We start from the raw sequence: 20132 nt of genomic DNA on the forward strand, positions 1-20132 counted from the left end.
ATCAACAAACACATGCACACACATATTAAAATGACAGAATGATAGAATGTCTCTAAGAAACTATTATTAAAAGAAAAATTAACAAATTGTTTTCACTGGGAAAAGAAGGCAGCTTAGCGGCACAAGAGCATCAGATGAACAATAGCAATCCCCTGCTGGAATTTCAACTATAAGCGTTTTAAAATTAATTACCCTAAGTATCGCCATTAATAGGTAAATATTATTAAGGAATCACACCCTGAGCATAGTGAACAAAATGGCCTTTCACTTCCTGTCCCTCCCGCCTGGAGCTCCTTATTCATTGTTAGCCTGTTGATTGCCCTTGACTGTGAAAACCCAAAGGCAGCATTTTCCCCTATCCGTGGTGCTCGTCATAGATTTCTGCTGGGGTTGTCTCAGTACAACTACAGGTATAACCGGTATCAGAAGGATGTTGGAAACTGGATTCTCCCAAGAAGCTGTGGCATTGTATCCAACTTGCCTCATGTAGGCATCTTCCTCCCAATGCCTACCACGTCTATATTTAAAATACATGACTTGTATTTACATGTATATATTATGAAGAGACACTCTGAGCTCATAGGCTCTTCAGAAGAATATCTAACTCTAGGTGCTTCCTCCCTAGTCCATCTGTCAGAAAATTGTGTACTAAGCTGACATTAAAACATGACATATTACTGCCACCTGCTGGGAAGTTGTGGTAAAAATGCAAATCTACAGTGTCTAGAACGTGAATGGTATATCACTTGGAATTTTGCAATGCACAGCCTGAACAGAATATGGGACAGCCTCGAATTACTAGACAGCAGGTTAGCAAAATGACTGAGTATGGAGACTGGAGCCAGGTTGCCTGGGTTAAATCCCTAGCTCTGACCATTCCTAGATGGTGACCAAGGACATGTGATGTAACTTATCTCCATTTCTTAACCTATAAATGGGAATAGTCACAGTACCTCCTTCATGGGATAGAAGTAATGATTAAGTGTGTCAATATATGTAAAAAGCTCTGGCACAGGGTGAGTGCCTTAAGAGTATTTGCTGTCATAATGTTCTAAAATTTATTTAACAAATACTTGTGGAGTAGCAGGCATACTTCTAACATCTCCACAACTATTAACCTTTTTAGTTTCCATAACAACCCTCTTGGGACAGGTAACAGCATCTGCAGAGGGCTAACCCCAACGTCACAAGATGGGGTGCATGAAGATTTAAATTCCAGTAGGCATTTGCAGACATCACATTCCCCTCTCTGGGACACGTAACTGGAATTTCCACACATCGGGGGATTCCTGTTGCCTCCCAAAGAAGGGATGAAAACCTGTGAGGGGCGCCTGGGTGGCTCAGGCGCTAAGCGTCTGCCTTTGGCCCAGAGTGTGATCCCAGGGTCCTGGGATCGAGCCCTGCATTGGGCTCCCTTCTCTGCTGGGAGCCTGCTTCTTTCTCTCCCACTCCCCCTGCTTGTGTTCCCTCTCTCGCTGGCTGTGTCTCTCTCTGTCAAATAAATAAATAAAATCTTAAAAAAACAAACATGTGAATGGGAAGAGGGGTTCAAGATTCTCAGTCCCTCTTTAGGATCGCAGGTGGGGGTGGATGCTGTGTGTGATTGAGTGTGAGGGTGAAGCTGCCAGAACACAGCTTCCTTGCAGTCTGTCCCGGGATTCAGCAAACAGAGGTCTTGAAGTAATGAACCGTTCAGCAGCACGGAAAGCTCCTGAGTGGGCAAGGGGAGTCTATCCAGCCTTTGGGCCCGGCCACATGCAAGCCAATTCTGGCCCTTCGTACAATCTCCGCCCGGATTTAAAAATCCTTCATACTGTTTGAAGAGGTGAAGGAGGCCTGGGCAGGGATCCACACCGGCGTCCAGAGCTATGAGTACACGCTGATTTCCCCACAGAGACGCACGATGGCATGGTGGGGAACAGGATTTTATTGGGTTGTTAGTGGAGAGCACACGGGAGGGTGAATTCTAGGAAACAACAGACACTGGGACCAAGGTGGTGATCACCTTAAGGAACAATAAATTAACTTATAAAATAAATTAAGGTGAGGAAGTCCCAAACAGGGAGGCAGCTGGGAGTACCTGGGGATTTCTTGGGAATGGAATTTGGAATTGGAAAGGGGAAATAAGAATTTCCAGCCCCCTCACAAAGAGTGTGAAATGAACATTTTCAAGACCCCGCCCCCCAGGCTGGGAGCTGGGGTTCTGGGGCTCTAGGTAGAGGGAAGGTCTGGGCTCAGCCAAAGAGGGTGAAAGGGGCTGGTTCAGGGTCGTTCCTCCAGGAAGCGGTAGGTGGGGTTCTCATAGCCATGACGCTGCAGTTCACGCAGCTGCTGCTCCTCCAGGGTCAGCATGGGGTCCACCTGCAGTACGGGCCGGGAGGAACAGAGGGGCATAGGGACCTGACCGCAGATCTCACAGTTCCTCTGTGCCCAGGCTCTGGAACACCCCCCCCCCCCCATCCCATGTGTTTGTCTCTCACCTCCACCACTCCATGGCTGATAGCCCCATAGGGCTTCTTCCTGCGCAAGAGCAGTAGGGAGAGGACGATCAGGGAGCCCCCACCTGCTCCCATGATCAGCAGCCCAGACACGGCCTCTCGGGACACACCTGTCCCGGCTGGTGCCTGTGCGGAGAGGACATGGGGCAGGGGACATCTTTGAGGCTCACCAAGGCCCTGTGTGGCTTTGGGAGTCACAGCCTAGCTACTGACTTCTGACCTCTCCCCCTAGGTACCCAGAATAGTCCTCCTCTTACCAGCTCATCTCTCTGAATCTCCGATGAGTGGAAAGGAAAACCCCTTGGAACAGACACATTCACCTGGGGGAGCAGGAGGTGTCAGGGACTCAGGAGTCTGGGCCCCAGCCTCCTCCTCCCCTGGGCCCCGACAGGGCGTCCCCCAGCCTTCTTCTTCCCTAGGACCCCAAAGTCCATGTCCTCAATCCCTTCTTCCCTCAGGCCAAGGAATCCAAACCCCTGACACCCTCCTCCTTCAGACCTTGGAGTCCAGGACCCCTCTCCCATCCACCCTCAGGCACCTACAGGTCTAACTTACCTTTCGCTCATACTGCTCCAGCGGGGACATCTTCTCCTTCCCAGGGGATGCAGCATCTTGTTCTGTGGACCCTAACCCCCAAGTCCTATCTTACTCCTGAGAGTCAAGAACGGTGCTACCCCTGCCTGAGAAGGTGGTCAGAAGGGGCACCGGACTCTACCCCAGCAGGTCTGGTGCTCCCCACGCATGGACTCTTTTCCATTCTGGGCTTAGGGACTAGAGGGATTTGGTGGCTGGGGTCTATTCTGGGAGATACTCACCTTTTGGAAGGGCCATGGGGGTGTCTGCTGGCAGGCAGAGGAGGCAAGACAGGTGGAATAGTGAAGAAAGGAGGGCATCATCGAGGAAAGGGTGGAGACACACCCTCCCAAGGGCCCAAGGCCTACAGAGGCCTCCACAACCTTGGACATCCGTTTCTATCCTCTCCCACTCACTGTTGTGGCTAAGATACCCTCAGACTTTAGGGGACTAGACTTGAGGTTGGGTGCCTGTCCCCCAAAGTCTGGGCTATCTATATTTGGGTTAACTTACCGTCCTTGGAATCCAGAGGCTGCAGCCCACCCTTGTCTTCACTGCTGCCCCTGGGGGCGGGGGCTTCCAATTCATTGGGACCCAGGTGCTCAGAGTGGAGGAGCTCCTCTGAGGGGAACAGGCAGAAAGGGGGTCGAGATCGTGAGCGTAGGGATGCCACAAAACAAAACTGGGTGAATAAATGGCATCCTAATAGTAGCATGATCTGGCGTAGCCGTAAGTGTGATCTGGGAAAGTGGGGAGCTAGATGGAGACGCCCCTTGGCAGGGAGGATGAAGGTTGAAGTTTCAAGAGAACGGCTTCTTTAAAGAGCAGGCTCACGTGTGGGATATCCGGGAGGAAGTCACAACAGATCTGGGGGCTGCGGTAGGTCACGCTTTCTGGTGTTCGTTCTCTCATGGGGGCCCCTTCCTTTGAATCTGGACTGGGTTTGTCACCTGCTTTAACCAACGGAAGGTGGGGCCCTGCCTTAAGAAGCCCTGGAACGGGAACCAGGGGTCACAGGCACTCACGGATCTGGGGCCGCAGCTCCTGAGCCAGGCGGGGGTTCTGGTCAAGCAGCCCCAGGCTCTGATTCATTCTTTCTTCAATGACTTGAAGGTGGGTCTGCACCTGTGGGGGAGGTAAGCATGAAGGATGAACGGGGCATCAAGGAGAGATCAGGAAACTGAGGAAGGGTGAATCAGGAAGGTCAACAGGCCCAAAGAAAAGTAGCATATACAATGGACAGGAAGTACGGTACAAAGGCCAAAAATTGGGCCACAGGAGGAAGAAAACTGGAGGAGGAGAAGCAGAATAAAAGGAAAAGAAAAAGGTGTACAGCAGACAGGAAGTGAGGGGCTTGGAAAAGGAAGTAAGGCGGAAGGGAAAGGAGTAGTCACTGGGAAAAGTGCGCAAGAGACAATACAAGTACAGGATACAGGGAATATGGCATAGACGACAGGAAGCGGACGAGAGTGAGTAGGAGGAGCAGAAAGTAGGGTCTGAGGAAAAGAAAGTGAGGTTTCAGGGGTTACAGAAAAGGAAGTGGGATTAGAGGGTCCTATAGAAATGATGTTCAAGGGCAAGACTTGGAGTTCAAAAGCGTAGAATGGGGTAGTGAGAGACAGGGAGAGAACATCCAAGAAATAGGAATTAGGATCTGGGGGCACAGAGCAAGGGCTGCATGGAAAACAAGGGGGTTAGGGAGAAAGGAGAGCGGAAGGACAGGTACAGGGTATAAGGCCCAAGAGAGGGATTCTGGGAAAGGAAGTAGGAATCCAAGGGACAAGAAGGGGGTCAAAGGCACAGGGGTGGTGGTGGAGGGGTGGGGGGTGAGGGCAGTGTTTCAGGGTCAGGGAGTAGGGATCCAAGGGGCTGGAAAGGGTCCTAAGGCACAGAGGTGGGGGGTTGCCAGGGACAGGAAGGGCGTCCAAGGGACAGAAAGAGCGTCTAAGGGATGGGGTCCCAGACACAGGGGTCGGAGGGAGAACGGGGTATTCGGGAGCTGGAGTGATAGGGATGTGAGCACCTGGAAGCGCATCTGCTGGGCCTTCTCAGGGTCCACAGCAGCCACGTGCTGGAAATGCCTCAGCGTGTGCCTTTGCTCCTTCTGCTCGGCCCGCAGGTAACGCCGTAGTGCCAGCAGGACGCGCTCCGCCTGGGGAAGGGACGAAGGCTGCCTGGGCCTGCCCCAGACCTTCTCACCCTCTGCCCTCTGCCCCCGCAGCTCCCACACCTGAGGCGGATCCCCCTGCAGTGCCGCCAGGAAACCTTCCAAGGCAGCCCGGCGCTGGTCGTTGATAAGGGCGATGACTCGGGTGGCGTGGGTCTCCACCAGGCGCTGTCGCTCACCAGACACCTGCTCCTCCAGGGTCTGCAGAATGGACTGGAAGTGCTGGTGAAGGCCAGGAAGGGTGAAGATGGGTGAAAGTCCGAGTCAAAGGCAGTCTGGAAAGGCAGGGCTCTAGAGCCAAGTTGGGGGTGGGGAGGGTGCTGTGGGTCTAGGCATGGGTAGAATCAACCCTAGGGTGGGAGTAGATCACAGGTCACTGGCTGGAAGGGGTGGGGATACAAGGTCAGGCAGAGTGCAGGCAGGACCAGGCCAACTGGGAGCTGACCTGAGGAGGTAAACTGTACTGGGTTGGAACAATCTAGGAACTGAGCTGGCTTGTATTTAGGGGAAATACTTTCCAAGTGTTATAGGACAGGTAAGGCTCTAGGCCTGGGCGGGGCCAACTGGAGATGGTCTGTGCCTGAACCGGATGAGAGGAGTGGAGCAGGAGTCAGGGAATGGGCTAACCTGAGCGAGGCTTAAAGGTGACAGGTGAGTCACGGGGCTGGGCCTAGTGAGGAGGGACTGAGTAAAAGTGAGAGCAGAGGGGTGGGACCAGAGTCAGGGGGAGGGGCCTGAGAAGGCCGGGGGCGGGCTGCATCTGCAGGGGCTCAGCTGGGGACGACCACAGAGCTGGCCCTCAGAGGTAAGGATCAAGTTAAGAGTAGACAAAACATGGCCAGTCTGAGGAGGAGAGAAATGTCAGGTCAGACATAGGCCGAGAGGGGTGGGGCCAGGAGAGACCGATATCACTAGGAAGGGGTGGAACTGAGTGAGGTGGGAACCAGGCCGAGACCAGGTGTGTCCCGGGTAGTGGATGCGTGAGAGTCAGACAGGCTAGAGGGCGTCCTACCTCATTCAGGGCCTGTCTGTCAGCCTTCGGCAGGTTCTTGGACTGGTTGTCTGCCATGGCCCATTCACGCATCACCTAGTATCAAGGGGAGCTTCAGGATCCTGGAATCTACCCTGCTCTACCCAGTGAGTCCCCCAATCCCTCTTCAAGACTTCGGAGGCTCCAGATCCCTTAGGTCCCACTGGCTCTTGGGTTCACAAGAGGTTAAGGCTCTGAAGGATTTTAAAGTAGAAGAATACAGTGTCCCAGAGTTTCCCTAGAATCTCGGTGGCATCTCAGTGGGATTCTAGGTAGGTCAGGGACCCCTGATCATCCTAGAGGTGGTGTTGAGGTCCAGGGGTTGCTGGGGGCTTGGGGAGTCCTTGGAGGCAGCCTCAATGTGTGCCTGTGTTTATTTAGGGAGTTCTGTGTTGTGGGAAATCCTGGGGCTCCCAGGATCATCACCTCATTAATCTGGCGCATCCTACGTTCCTCCAGGTCCATCTTGGCCCGCAGGAACCCCTCATGCTCGCTGATTTCTCCAGGCATGCCAAAGTACACATCCACACCATCTGTGGGCCTTGGGGTGGTGGTCACTGCAAGGCCAGGAACCAGGGAATCAGCCTGAAGCCCATCTCCAGGTCACCTTCCCTTCCTGGAGAACTGCATTTCCTAGAGCACACTGGAGGCCACCATGTGTCCACATAACCATAAGCTGCTGTGGGGCATCATGAGAGATCTGGTTCTGAACTGGGCCTGTTCTTGCAAAGGTTAGGAACCCATTATACCATCCTTCAGCTTCCCCAAAATAACCCTTAGGAACAACCAGAGGGCTCCTCCACCTCCAGGTACCCCCAAACCAACCCCATCCTTTGCAGTCTTCACAGGACAGCTCTTCCACCTCTTCTTTATCCAAAGTTACTCCCATCCCTTCCATTCCCCCCCCCCCAGTTGGGTCTCTCCCCAACAGGTCCCTCCTAAAGATGCCCCTACACCAAGGCTCCCTTAAAGCATCCTTCCTCCAGGGTAGAGGGAACTAAGGGTCCAGAGACTGTCTCACCTTTGCTGACCGCTGCAGGGCTATGGGAGCTTGAGGGTAGAATTCTTTCCTCCTCTTCTTCCTCTTCAGCCCTTGGGGGCTCCACGAAATAATCGTCTACTGGCTGTAGGAAGGATTCCTCTTCTTCCTCATCCTCACCCCCCTCTACTCTGCCCCCTAGGGGCCAGGACCGGGTGGAGGGGTCTCTGAGGGAACAGAAGACTCAAGGCAATGAGAATCTGAACCCCGCCCCCAGGCTTCCATTTCCTGCCTCAGGAGCCTTGTGATGGGCATGGAGGGTCCCCTCCCACTCACCCAACTGCTGTCCCAGACGGATCAGGGGTCACCGGAGGGGGGCAGCACACATACTCCACACCTCGGAACCGATCTGTGCCACAGGGCAAAAGCATGCCCGAGCCATGCAGGATGAGGCCCTGGGAACTGCAGGCCTGTGGGAAGAGTAGGCCCAGATGCCAGGATTGTGGGTTAGGAGAGGGTAGAGGGGAGCTTGGATGCCTAGGTCTTGAGGACTGATGGGGCTGTAGCCTGGATTCCTGATTCTGTCCCAGTGGGAAGAGGGGGCTGAGGCCCAGACTCAGGTTCTGGAGGGGACTGGACTCCTGGGTTCTAGGGGGTGAGGATGGATGGGCCAGAGTCCTGACCTCCTGTGCTTCCTGATGCCTCCGCGTGGAACTCTCACACTGGTCCATGCGCTCCTGATGCAAGAACCGGCAGCCTTCAGGCACCAGCAGGGCTTCGCTCACAAATTCACCTGCTGGGGAACGGGGGGGGGGGGGGGGGGCACCACAGTGAGACCTTCCCACAGACACTAGCTCCACCCTCCTCAGAATCCAGGCATTTTATCCTCAGAGGTTTCTCTGCCCCACTCTGGCACCAGACGTCCAGATCTCCAATGTGAACCTGAGCCCAGGGCCCAGAATCTCACCCCTGGGAGACCCCCCACTTCTAATACCCTGCCCCAGCCTGTGACTCACGCAGGCAGCGGAAAGGCACAACCTGGTGGTGGGGGTGGGCACAACGGCCACCTCGGGCACCCCCGCACCAGCGCTCCATGGGGATGGCCTGTGTCGCCTGTTCCACACGCGCAATCTGCAGCTCCGGGTACATCTGGGGGCACCGGGTAGGGGCGATCAACCCACAGCCTCACCCCTGCCAGCCGAGCTTCTCCACTGGCCATGTCCCTTTTCAAGGCTCTAGTGATCTCCCTAGGCTCTGCTTCTCCACAGAATCGGTCTTAAGATATCTAAGCCAGCAGGCCCCCTACCCACACCCCCAGTAGCTCTCCCTCGGAAGCCCCGCCAACCACCCCAAAACCCACCTCTCTCCTGGTCACCTCTGTCCCCTCCCCCAATAGGTTTGGCCCTCCTTTAAGCCTCACCTCTTCCTCTGTTTGGCTTCTCAGGAAGCATCCCTTCTTTTTGTATTAGAACTGCCTTTTCGTAGCCACGCCTCGTAGCTTTCTACTCCCATTGGGCTCCACCCCTTTTCCTACCTTGCAGGTCCAAAAGGTCTTTTTTCTTAGCCCCGCCTCTCCTCTGGCCACGCCCACCTATACCCCTATCTTTAAGGAGCCCACCACAGATTGCTAAGCTCCGTCTCTTCACTGGTTACCGTCCTTAGCTGGCCCTCTTTGCACGGTTCTCCTTTCCTGACCTAGTTTCTCAAAAACAGGTCCTGCCCTATCCTAAATTCGCCTCTTCCTTGGCCACGCCCCCTAGCTTTCCCTGCCTACCTAGAGCCTTCATTCTCCCTGGACCATGCCTTTTGTACCACTAGCTTCTTTTGGGCGACGCGGCCTAGTCTCCGAACCACTTTCCCGCTGACCACGCCCCTCCCAGTAGGTCCCGCCCACCTGTCTGCAGTATTCCAGCACGCGTTGCGGGTCCCGGAGACAGCGTCGCGAGCGCTGTGGGTCTGGTTCCCAGCGGCCGGTGCGCAGGTCCCGGTGAAGGGTTAGGTGCCCGCACAGTCCAGCAACCTGGGCCGACCCCGGGGCCTGAGGGTCGGGTCGGAGGGGTCAGAGAGGGCCCCGGGAAGCTGGCACGTGGGTCCCCTGAATCTTTGCTCCTTAGGACCGAGGGGTTCGGACCCCCAGCACCAGCCCCCTCCACAAAGCATCGCGCACCCGCCTCCTAAGAGGTACCGTTCCCCGGGAAACAGCTCCCACAGGGCGGGGGCGCCCCAGCTCTCCCGTTGCTATGGCGACCCGGGTCCCCCGGGAGTCTCGCGGCTTTGTCGCCCCGGAGACAGGCTCCGCCCCCACCCCGGCGCAGCCGCACTGGAGCCCGAAGGGGTTAAAACGGAATCGCGGGGGAGGAGGCCAGAACCCAGGCGTTCTGGCCCCTCCTCCCTCCATCCCTAGCTCAGGGTCCCACTCTCCAGTGCAAAGACGACAAGGCCTGGCTTCAGGGCCCTGCAGGCCTGGACACCAATCCTTTGAGGGCTGGAGAGCAACATCCCAGGTCGGGGGCTGGTGGCTGAAGACCTAGACTCCTGGGTTCTGGGAGGCTGAGGGGGCCCTCAAATGGGTCCAGAGGATGCAAGGGGCCAACATTCTTGGATCCAGGTGTCTTACTGTCTGGTGGGTCCCATGTTCAGGTGGGAAGGGGTTGGGGCTGAGTCACCTAGGTCAAGAGGGTCTGAGGGGGCTAGACTTTGGGGATCAGAGGCTCTGGAACAGCCAGGTCCTAAGCTAGGGGCGCGAGGCGGCTGGGAGGACAGAAGATGGGGATGCTGGGGCCTGAACTCCAAGGTTCATGAATGCCTAGTGCCGTTAGGGGCGTATGGGGGCTGGCCACTTGGCTGGAAAGACTGCGCTTTCTGCCCTGGACGTGTCCGCGTCCGGGTCCAAGGCCCGGTCCCGCCCCTTCCCCCATCCCCCAGGACCCGGCCGGGCCTCACCTCGGCCGCGCCGGGGCTCCCACCGGCCAGGCTCCCGACGGCGAGCTGCGCGCGCAGAAGGAGCAGCAATAGCGGCAGCAACAGCGGCAGCGGCGGCGGGCCCCGGCGGCGGCCCAGACCGCGAGCGGCGGGGCTGGTGGGCCCCATGTCCCGTCCCTCGCGCCCTCACGTCCCCTGCACTCCCGCCAGGCCCGGCCCCAGCGGTGACAGGAGCTCCCAGCGCCACCGCCGCCGCCGCCTCCTCCTCCCGCCGCCCGCGGGCTGCGCCGGCGCCGCCAGCCCCGCCCCACGCCGGCCCCGCCTTCCCAGCCAGGACAATAGCGTGGCGGCTCTGCGCAAAGTGGAGCAGCTCTGGAACCCCGGGTGGGAGCCAGCGCCAGGCCCCCGCCTCCTAGAGATTCCGGGAGTCCCACCTCATGCAAGGGCCTAGCCAGGAGTCTGGGTCATAGGCTCCGCCGTTTTGAGCCTTTCCTCGGGACCCTCACCCCCAGCTTTCTCTTCCCTCACACCCGGACACTCGCAAATCAGCCTTCTCTTCCGAACATGCCAGCATTGGAGACCTCTCCCCCCAGCAAATTCCTCTCTTGAGGTCCCAGGAATACAGGCCTCGGAAATTTCCCTAATCAAGGACACAGCAGTTGAGACCCAGTCCCCTTCTCACTCAGACCCAGGAGTCTGGGCTGCAGGCACCTTTATTTTCAAGACCAGAGACTAAGCCCCTGCCCTTTTTCCCTAAGACTCAGGGAGTTCTGCCTTCTGTTCTGCTTTCCAAGGATCCCAGGTGTCTGGACCTCTAATTCCTAGCTCAAGGATTCATAAACCAAAGCCCCCAGGACCTTTCTTTAAGAATGACCTGAGCCAGGTGCCCAGCACTCCAGGACAAGGGTCTCAACCCATCCTTGCTTTGAGGACCATGGCATTTCTATTCTCACACCCCGAGCCTCCCCCTCCCCACCTCCTCTTCAGGGCTCACTGCTTTGTCTCCTCAAATAACTAGAATTCTGTCTTCCCCAAGCCAAATGGAGCAGCCCTGTCATGTATGTGCATCTGTGCGTGTACGTGTACATGTATATCAAAAGAGCCTGGAGTGCTAAATGGGTAGCAAAGGATTGGGAGGTGGCTCATGGTTTTGTTCCTACAGCCACTTCATTGCCTAGGGTAGAGGAAGGGCCTTGGGGCAGATTCAATGGACCCCTTCCTTGTGGAGGGTAACAATGCTAGGAGAATCCCCAAGACACATTCACTTCTCAACCTTTTTTTTATTAAACATAAATATTCTCATCCCCAGATTCCACCCCCACCCACCCCACCCTACTCCCCTCTTCTCATGACAGTTCTCACCCTGTCCTCACTCCTTGGATTCAATTCTTCCAGGGCCTTTAAGGAAATTGGGTGGAATCAAGATAGTGCCATCTTAGGTTCCCAGAGAGTGAGCGACCATCTTGGCTGCACTTTCATTGGCCAAGCAAAGTGCCCGTCAGGGAGAACCAGGACAGGGCCTGGCCTGGCTTCCATCTAAATCTGTCCTATGTTGCCTGTCTTATCAACACAGGTGGTCATTTTGAAATCTCTTCTTTCAATGTCTGGAAATAACTTCCACCCCTGCCCCTAACTCCTATCACACCCCCTGTCTCCATCCCTCTACAAAGAGCCCATCTGCCATCTTGAATCCCTTTTACACAGGGGAATAGTGACCACTTTGCTCCCACTTGGGGCAACCCCTTTGGCTGACTTGACTGTACACCAGTGATCCAGACAATTGTAATGATCTTTCTCTCCCATCAATGTTCAGTTTTGGAGGAGGAAGGTCACCAACTTGTTCTGGTTCCTCAAAAATCAGGACAATCCATTGTGGCAAGTTGAAGATTCCAGGACTCTTCACTTGGAGAGGTGTCATACATGAGTCTGGAGACGTGGGTGGCTAGGTATGGGGAAGGCAGCATATGGGAAGGGTGGAGTCCTGGGGGCCAGATCTGGGGGTCCAACGGATGTAGGTTTGCTGTAGCTGGTAAAAGCTCGAGGGTGGGGTGTGGTGAGATAACCTGCCCGAGCTCTATACAGTCTGCAGGGGGGGACCATGCCTAGGTGTGAGTTGAAATCATAGAAGGTAGGAGTCCCTGGAGGTCCAAGGGGGGAGGGGGGCGGCAGAAAGAGGCCTCCTCCAGGGCCTTCACCAAGGCTCAGGCTCACACTGACTCCTCGGACCTTGTAGTAACCATTGGTTGGATCCTGAGGGGACAAATGGGATTTGTTAAGTTATGTGAGTATATAAAGCAGGGGGAGGGAGGTTAGGGTCCCTAATGGAGAGACACACTTAAAGCAAGACCTAGAGAGAGACAGAAAGACAGAAACAGGAGCAAGCAGAGACCCAGAGACAGAGATAGACATATAGACTGATAGGAAGACCAAGTGGGACAGAAAAACAGTGACAAGAGACAAAGGGACAGAAGGAAATGGGCAGAGAAAGGCAGCAACAGAGAGATATAGGCCTGCTAAGTCCTGGTGGTGTGGAAGGAGATGCAGCGGGGAACAGAGAGATTGAGACCAAGTTATTCATTCATCTGCCCCCAGCCCCAAAGCTCTGATTCTGTGTCATGCCTTATGCTGTTGCTGGAGGTGACTCTCATGGGGAGAGACTGGGGTCCCCTGCCTTCAAGGAGATCCCAGGCCAAAGAGGACATGGCAAATCCCCAGAGTCCAGAGGCGTCAGGGTAGTGATGGGGAAAGGACAGGCAGAGGGATAAGGCTTGATGGGGAAGCACAAGCAGGATTTCAGGGCTGGGACAGGAAGCCAGGACAGAGTGGTCCTGGTTGTGACAGGCGGAACACAGTATCATCAGGGCTGTGATGAGGGAAGCATGGGCTTTCTAGAACAAGAAATGTTTGAGTCAAGACCAGAGGAATATAGGACAGAATTAGGTAGGTATGGGAAAGAAAGTAGTGTTTCAGGCCAATAGAGTGGCATGTGCTATGTACAGAGGAGACAGAGAAGGGCTCTGGACTGGGGACTGAGGTCAGTGGAGCTCAAAAGAGGGGATCCCAAAGGAGGGGCAGGGGAGATGTGAGGCCAGTGTGGGACCTGGTAGGTGGAAGGGGCCTGGCAGAGGCATCCAGGAGGCCTGAGGTGGGCCTGTGATGGGAAAGCTCAAGAGGGAGGCCAAGGCTGGACAGATTTGTGGGTGTAATCAGCAGGTGTGCCAACAGGCTGTAGAGGTGAGTGAAGTAGCTCGGAGGCAGGAAGAGCGGGTGAAGGGGGCTAGGTCCCAGGGCTGGGGGCAACAGAGTAAAAAAGGAGTGGACCAAGTAGGGAGAGAGCTGGAGACTCAGTGAAGGGAACCCCTCCCTTTCCAATACTCACCTTGCTTTCCAGAGCCCCCTCCTCATCCAGAACCAGGTCACTGTGTTCCTTGTGCACGATGGGGCCCTGGGGTAGGGTGCGTAGTGAGAGGGAGTGCTCAGAGGGTCCTCCTGGCCCAGTGCCAGACCCTGACAACCCTTAGCTAGACAGTAGAGACTGGGCAGGAGGGACCAAGAGCCCCTGGAGCTGGGGTGTGGACTCAAGAAAAAGGGCCCTGGAGACATATTTGTTCTAGGGGATAACTGGGTCAGGGGCATATTTGGACTTGGGGGACATTTGAGCCTGGGGTCACTTGTTGGGACTCAGACCCTCTTTGAGTTGGGGGGCCCACTTGGGACTGGGAGAACAGTTGGGACCAGTCACTAATTGTTCTAGAGGCAGAGTTGGGTCTGGGGACCCTGGCATCCTACCCGGTCCTCGCCGCTGCCTGTCTCCTCCTCCTCGGGGCCTTGAGAACTGGAGCCCTCACTGCTGCCTGGGATTTGCACCAGGTTCTTTTGCTTGGAGAAAGAGGCTGCAGCCAGAGACAGTGCGGCAGTAGAGATAAGGGATGGGGCAGGGTCACAGTTTGTGGAGACCAATGAGCAGGAAGAAAGAGGACTGGGTTGGGTCAGGAGTCTGGGAAACAACAAGAACCTGGGAGGGTAAGGAGCGTGACCCTGAGAAGATGGACATAGGGCTTGAGGGAGGAATCAGGGCCTGAAGGTGAGCCAAGACCAGAGAGGTGGGACTGGGGCCAGGTCAAGTCCAGGTCAAGGCCAGGTCAGTCAGTGGGGCCGGGGGAGGGAGGATTAGGGGTTGGAACTGAGGCAGGGCTCAGTCACTGACCTTTGCCATGGTGCCAGCAGCAGAGGGTCACCCCAATAATGACCATAAGAAGAGTCATGGCTGCAGCAGCCACTCCAGCCACAATCCGCACAGTGGGCAGCAAATCTACAGGGAGGAGAGGGAGTGTTCTGAGGAGGCCAAGTATGAGGCCCAGGAGGAACTGGGGAACAGGGATTCAGGGCTTGCTTAGGTTGGAGTCTCTGCGTTCAAAAGGTCACCAAGTTTGAGGATACCCAAGTTTGTAGTCCCTAGATTGGGGTCCTTCAGGTTTAAGGGCTCTTGAATTAAGGGTTCCGCAAGTTTAAACTCCCTGGCTTGAGGGGGTCCTAGAGTTTGAGCGTTTTTAAACTTTGCAATTCCCCATATTTGGAGCTTCCTTTCTTTGGGGCCCCTAAGTGTAAGGGGGTCTCTCAGTTTAGAATTACATATTTACATATTTAAAGGAATTTACTGTTTTGGGGGTCTCAGGATTCAAGGGACTTGTAGTTTTGAGGCTTTCAAGGTTTGAGGCTGTTGCATTTGTAGGTCCTTGGTTTAGAGATTGTGGCGTTTTGGGGGTTTGGGATCCTCAGATCTGGAGTCTTTAGGCCCAGGATCTCACCTCTACGGCCCAGGCTGACCTGGGTGCCTGCCTCACCCAACCGGTTCCTGGCACTGCAGTTGAAACCCCGGCTAAAGTCGGACTCCTGGGTCCCCGAAATGTGTAGCACAGAGATCAGGGCTGAGCCCTGTCCCCCGCGGCCCTCTGGGGCTGGGAATGTCTCCACCAGGAACCGACCCTGCGACCCTGCCGCCAGAAAGCCCTCATCCCAAGACCAGACCTGGGGGCACAAAAAAAGGAAAGTCATTAAGGAGATTGGAAGGGGTGGGAAGGAGGGACAGGGTGTCTGTCATTGCAGTTTTGGAGGTCGGGGTGGGAGGTCAGGGATCACGGCTGGGCCATTACAGCGGGGACATTTCCTTACCACGGCATCTGGGGCTGGGGATGCGAAGACTAGACATTGGAGGCGGGCGGGGCCCCTCAAGAAGGCGGGCGCAGAATGCAGGGCGGTCACAATCGGGGGAGCTGGTTTGGAGATTGTGGACCAGTCAGATAGAGGTCCTGCCCTCGGAAACTCCAATTCTCAACAAGCCGGGGCCAGGTCTTGGCCCTCTGCACTAAAGCCAATCAAGCAGGCCACGCCCCTCAATAAACTCCGAACCTCTCAGAGGCTCCCCTTCGCTAAGTCCGGCTCCTACCCCCCCGCCCCGCGGTCTACAAAGCCTGCCTTCTCAAGGCCACGCCCACTCCCGTTTCGAGCTCGCCCGCTCTGCCGGCTCCCAGTCCCGCTCCGCCCGGTCTTCTAGGGAGCGCCGCTTTCTCACCGTTCACAGTCAACCTAGCCTCCGCAGCGCCGCCCCCCAGGCCCGAGAGCCCCGGCTCAGCCCTGCACACGTAGTCGCCTGCATCCTCGGGCCCCACCGACGGAAGACGCAGCGTGGGGCCGGAGGCCAGCACCTGGGATAGGGTAGGGGCGTCAGAGGCAGGACCTTGAGAGGAAGCCCCGTCCACCGCCACCCACGGCCACAGGCCCCAGATCGGGTCTCACCTGCGCGTCCCCGCTGCGGGACCAAGTTACCCGTGGGAGCGGGTTCCCGCGCCAGGCACAGCTGAAGGAAGCGTCTTCCCCTACGTCTACTGACAAGGGCTCTGGCCTTGCCTGCAGAACTGGCCCGACTGGAGGAGAGAGAGGAGGCGTCGCATGGCCGGGGAGGGGTGCAACGTCTGACCCGGGATCAGCCACTCAGAAACGACACCCTCAAGGGTCCAATACAGGCGGGCGGTCTACAGCAACTCGGCTCACACTCTCTGCTCACACGCCCCGGCCCGCCCCCGCCCCGCCCCGGCCCCGTCGCACCAACCCAGCACAACCAATCCCGGCCTACATCCTATTCCGGCTCCACCGGAACCACGCCCCACTCTAGCCCCTGGCCCTTTACAGTCGGCCCCGCTTTGGCCACACCCAGGGCCCCGCCCCGGCTCACACTGCACGTCCAGCGCGGTGCTGCGGTTGGCGCTACCCACAGCGTTGCTGACCTCGCAGGACACCGGCTCAGTCAGGAATGAGGCGTCTGCCACGACCTCCAACATCGGCCCGCGGGCCCCGAGCACCGGGGAGCCTCCCTTTGCCCACCTGCGGAGGGAGTGGGGCTGTTCGTGTTGTCCCTGCTCCCCCGGCACACCCACTCACGTCCCAATTGCAGTCCTCCCCAAACCCGTGCTCCGGGCTGAGGAGAGGTGACCTTCGCGCTCACCTATAGCCAGTGACAGGAGGTTGGGCTGTGGACTGGCACAGGAAAGTGACCTTCTCTCCCTCCAGCGCGGTCTGTGGTTCTGCAGACAGAGTCACCACTGGGGGATCTGTGGAGGTGTGTCATGGTCAGCGGTGGACAAGGACCTGGAACACCTCCATGGAGCACCTGAGTCCAATGCCCAGCCTCTCACAGGCTGGGTCCCCAGTCTCCTCTTCCTTCTGAGCTAGGAGCCCAGGACTCCAGGTCCCAATTCAACCAGGGCTCAGGTCCAGAAGCTCCTCCTTCCTCATACCCTGGAGTCTAGCCTCAGGCCCCCTTTTCCCCAAGGGCCTCTGTCTTAAGGGCCGCTGTCCAACTGCACTCACACTGCAGGCTCAGTGTAATAGCTGTATCCTTCCCCGACGGCAGGGCCTGGCTCCGGGCCCGACAGACCAAGGTGGCTCCATCATCATGGCTGGAAGGAGTCAAGGATAAGATGCTCTCCACTGACCCAGTGGTTCCTTCCTTCAGCAGGGTCTGGAGATTATGAACAATAATGATTTCATCTACCCCTTATATAGTGTCACTTCTAAGCCTTTATTTAATCTCCACAATTACCCTATGAAGTGAATATTATTGTCCCTATTGTACAGATAAGGAAACTGAGGGACCGAGAGGTTAAGCAACTTGAATTCAAGACCAATCAACTAGCAAGTGGCTGAGCCAGGATTTGAACCTGGGTAGTCTGGCTCTGGAGTCCTTACCCTTAATCACATACCAAGGGTACCAACAGTTGAACCTCTTCCCTCCCATGCCCCTCTCTCCTCTGGATAAGCCTGTGATCTGAGTGGACCCCAAATTTCCCTCAATGGGCGAGGCATGCATAAGGATTTGGACCTGACCTGGTAGAAGGTGGTCCCATCCAGCCGGATCCCATCTCGGAACCACAGCAGCTCAGGGGTGGGGCGGGCATCCCCACGGCTCCGACAGGTCAGATTCGCAGGAACCCCAGCCACCAGAGACACAAAGGGGCCGCCCAGCACCTGGGGGGCTTCCGGGGGCACTGTGGGGTGGATTGGGGTCAGAGCTGGATCCTGGGCCCAGAGACCCCAATCTTCCCAGCTCTCACTGACTACCCCTCTGGGCTCCCTGGATTCTGATACTCAGCTAGCACTGGCTGTCCCCCTGGGCTTCCCAGGGACAAGTGAGCTGGGTCCTCACCCAGCACATGCAGTTGGGCTGGTCGAGAGCGGAGGCCTGCTTGGGTAGCCTGACATTCATATGATGCTTGATCCTCTAGCTCCACGGGCTTAATGTAAAGGTCGTGCTGGCCACTGGCTGCATTCCCTGATATCCAGTACCGGGACCACCCTGCAGTTAAGCAAGAGGCAGTCACACCATGGTTCTGAGTTCCTGGCCCCAGACTCCTTCCCCAGACATCCCACACGAGAAAGACACCCAAAAGTGGGTGCTGGGCCAGAGAGACTCTAACCCCCTCCCAGTCCAGAGTATGGCAAACTTGGGGGTGGGTGAACAGGTCAGAAAAAAGCAAGAAAACAATTACCATAGACGTCAGATTAGATACTACCTCTGGGGTGCGCAGAGGGCTCTGACAGGAGAAAGGAATAAGGAAGGTTCTGGGGAGCTGACAATGGGTGTGAGTAGTAGTTACACGGGTGTCTACTTTAGAACTATTTGGCAAATCTTCCCTTTATGTTTTATGTGCGTTTCTGCGTTTATGTAATATTTTATAATGCAAATAAAAATCCCCTACTCCCCAAGGAAGAAGCTAAAACTTCAGTTCTCCCGGGTGTTTATCTGAGCCCAACAATTTCCCAAATTTGAAAATATCAAAATAGAAACTTCATATACAGCCCAACTGCAGCACCTCCACCTGAAGCCAACCCTTCCTGGGTAGAGAGAACAGTGTCACCTGGCAGGTCCCTTTCACCTCCTAGAGCCAGCCCATCCTTCGTCCACTGAACCAGCCCCCAGTATTCGCCCAGGGCACAGGGCAGCCGGGCCTCCTCCCCCAGCAGTGCCACCAGGTCATCTGGTTGTTGCAGGAAATGGGGCGACAGACCTAGGAGGATCAGGTGAGGGGAGCAGGGTTGAGTTTAGCAATGAGCTTAGCTCCCTCATTCAGGACCCAGGAGTCCAGCCTCCCCGAGTTCTCCTGCAGACCTAGGAGTCTGAGCACACACACACCCCCACCCTGTTCCATCTACCCCAGTAAAGAGGCAGCTGGCAAACAATCCTCCCCCAAATTCACCCGCCCCTCGAGGTACCTGCATGTCCTCGGAGGCAGAAGAGGAGGATGAGGAGGGCGGGGACCAGCATTCTGAATGTGTCGCCCAAGATCCCGCAGACTTGGGGTTGCACTGGCTTCCTTGCTAACTCCTTCCTCAATGGCACACCTCTTATCACCCTGGTCGGAGCTCCTTTCGCGCCCGACTCTTCGCCCCAGGCTAGGAACCACCCCGTTTCTGGCCTGGAGCTCCCCAAGTCGGCCCAGCCGCAGGCTCCAACACTCTGAAACACAGGCGGTTTCCGCGCCCTCGGTCTCTGAGAGATCGGGGAGGGCCTGATCCCACTCGCCCCGCCCCCTGGGAGACCCGCCCCTTCCCATTGAGAAACTCCCGCGGCCGAGACTTGGATGAATGCTGGCACCGCAGGGCTGGGTCTCCCCGCGGGCTGGGGCCCCACCTAAATTGGGGTCTGGGAGCCGGAACACCTGGGTCGAAGGAGGGCGTCCGGCTGGGTTGTACACCTGCACCCTGCCAGGCTTGTGGGGGGCATGGCGGGGAAGAGAGTGGAAGAAACTTGCTCAGCCTAGGTCCTGGAGGGAATGCGCAGAGTGGAAACAGAGCTATAAATGGGAGCCCCTCGGGCTTCGCTAGTTTCCGTGCCTTGGGGAGGCGGGGCCCGGGGCTCCCGTGGGCCTGCGGGTCAGGGAGAGGACACCGGGGTGCCTGGGAGCAACTGGGACCCCTGAGAAGAGGAGGGGGTTCAGTTCTCGCCTCAAAATGTCAGCTCAAAATATCCCTCTGCCTGCCTTGTTACCGCTGCAAACCATAGCACGTCCAAGTATCTAGGAATCCAGGCCCCAGCCCCTCCTTTCCCGAGACCCCGCAGTCCAGGCTCAGCCCCTTGTCCCATTCGACTGTGGTTGCCGGGCGACGGCTGGGAGGCGGCGGTGCCCGAGCTGGGCCAGGCAGGGAGGCTGGGAACCGCGCAGCTTGTCCTGACGGCTGTATGCCGCCCAGCTGGGGCGTTCCCACGCTGCAGGCCTGCCGGTGCGCTGCGCAGCTGGCCGGGCAGGTGGGCGGGACCCCGAGCCGACCGAGTGGGGCCTGGGGGCCTGGGACCTGGGGTCTGATATTCCTGAGCCTGCAGGGACTGGGGGTCCACACTCAGGTTCTCTGCTGTTCCTGAGCTCAGATACTTGCGTCTCCAAATGGCAGGGGCTTGGACTCCAGGAT

The 20132-nt window shown here is 56.8% G+C and overlaps 2 protein-coding genes across 7 annotated transcripts; both read right to left on the minus strand.

Annotated features, from left to right (window-relative positions):
* Positions 1-1906: 1906 nt before the first annotated feature.
* Positions 1907-10369, minus strand: APLP1 (amyloid beta precursor like protein 1). Of its 5 annotated transcripts, none has more exons than XM_040632760.1 (17): positions 10191-10366; positions 9142-9285; positions 8264-8396; positions 7931-8043; positions 7584-7717; positions 7290-7474; positions 6695-6825; positions 6251-6325; positions 5302-5460; positions 5095-5223; positions 4097-4196; positions 3585-3692; positions 3314-3340; positions 3054-3124; positions 2756-2818; positions 2481-2624; positions 1907-2361 (listed from the first exon to the last, which is right to left on the minus strand). In XM_040632760.1, exons 1-17 carry the CDS (start codon positions 10335-10337, stop codon positions 2263-2265), a joined length of 1962 nt encoding a protein of 653 aa, XP_040488694.1. In that variant the 5' UTR covers positions 10338-10366; the 3' UTR covers positions 1907-2262. The 5 variants fall into 5 exon arrangements, with proteins under 5 accessions (XP_040488694.1, XP_040488695.1, XP_040488697.1 ...); XM_040632761.1 differs by having other exon boundaries at positions 3314-3337; positions 10191-10365; XM_040632763.1 differs by lacking the exon at positions 2756-2818 and having other exon boundaries at positions 10191-10369.
* Positions 10370-11525: 1156 nt separating this feature from the next.
* On the minus strand, positions 11526-19508 carry KIRREL2 (kirre like nephrin family adhesion molecule 2). Of its 2 annotated transcripts, XM_008712151.2 has the most exons (16): positions 18939-19508; positions 18584-18733; positions 17872-18021; positions 17553-17713; positions 17037-17187; positions 16672-16777; positions 16402-16550; positions 15966-16093; positions 15742-15874; positions 15342-15442; positions 14978-15197; positions 14377-14481; positions 13959-14062; positions 13549-13614; positions 12381-12419; positions 11526-12111 (listed from the first exon to the last, which is right to left on the minus strand). In XM_008712151.2, exons 1-16 carry the CDS (start codon positions 18988-18990, stop codon positions 11866-11868), a joined length of 2061 nt encoding a protein of 686 aa, XP_008710373.2. In that variant the 5' UTR covers positions 18991-19508; the 3' UTR covers positions 11526-11865. The 2 variants fall into 2 exon arrangements, with proteins under 2 accessions (XP_008710373.2, XP_008710366.2); XM_008712144.2 differs by having other exon boundaries at positions 11983-12419; positions 18939-19492.
* Between the last annotated feature and the right edge of the window lie 624 nt (positions 19509-20132).

Source organism: Ursus maritimus, unplaced genomic scaffold, assembly GCF_017311325.1.
Source record: "Ursus maritimus isolate PB19 unplaced genomic scaffold, ASM1731132v1 scaffold_19, whole genome shotgun sequence".
In the NCBI taxonomy this organism is placed as follows: Eukaryota; Metazoa; Chordata; class Mammalia; order Carnivora; family Ursidae; genus Ursus; species Ursus maritimus.

What these genes read in the sequence shown, in the direction of transcription:
- KIRREL2 (XM_008712144.2), bottom strand. Translation starts at nt 18,990, where the DNA reads ATGCTGGTCCCCGCCCTCCTCATCCTCCTCTTCTGCCTCCGAGGACAT. An exon ending in ATGGGACCACCTTCTACCAG is followed by an intron (nt 17,188 to 17,552) that starts GTCAGGTCCAAA and finishes CATAATCTCCAG; the next exon opens with ACCCTGCTGAAGGAAGGAAC. An exon ending in CCCGCAGCGGGGACGCGCAG is followed by an intron (nt 15,875 to 15,965) that starts GTGAGACCCGAT and finishes ACCCTATCCCAG; the next exon opens with GTGCTGGCCTCCGGCCCCAC.
- APLP1 (XM_040632760.1), bottom strand. Translation starts at nt 10,337, where the DNA reads ATGGGGCCCACCAGCCCCGCCGCTCGCGGTCTGGGCCGCCGCCGGGGC. An exon ending in TGGAGCAGTATGAGCGAAAG is followed by an intron (nt 2,819 to 3,053) that starts GTAAGTTAGACC and finishes CTGCTCCCCCAG; the next exon opens with GTGAATGTGTCTGTTCCAAG. An exon ending in AGATTCAGAGAGATGAGCTG is followed by an intron (nt 2,625 to 2,755) that starts GTAAGAGGAGGA and finishes CTCTCCGCACAG; the next exon opens with GCACCAGCCGGGACAGGTGT.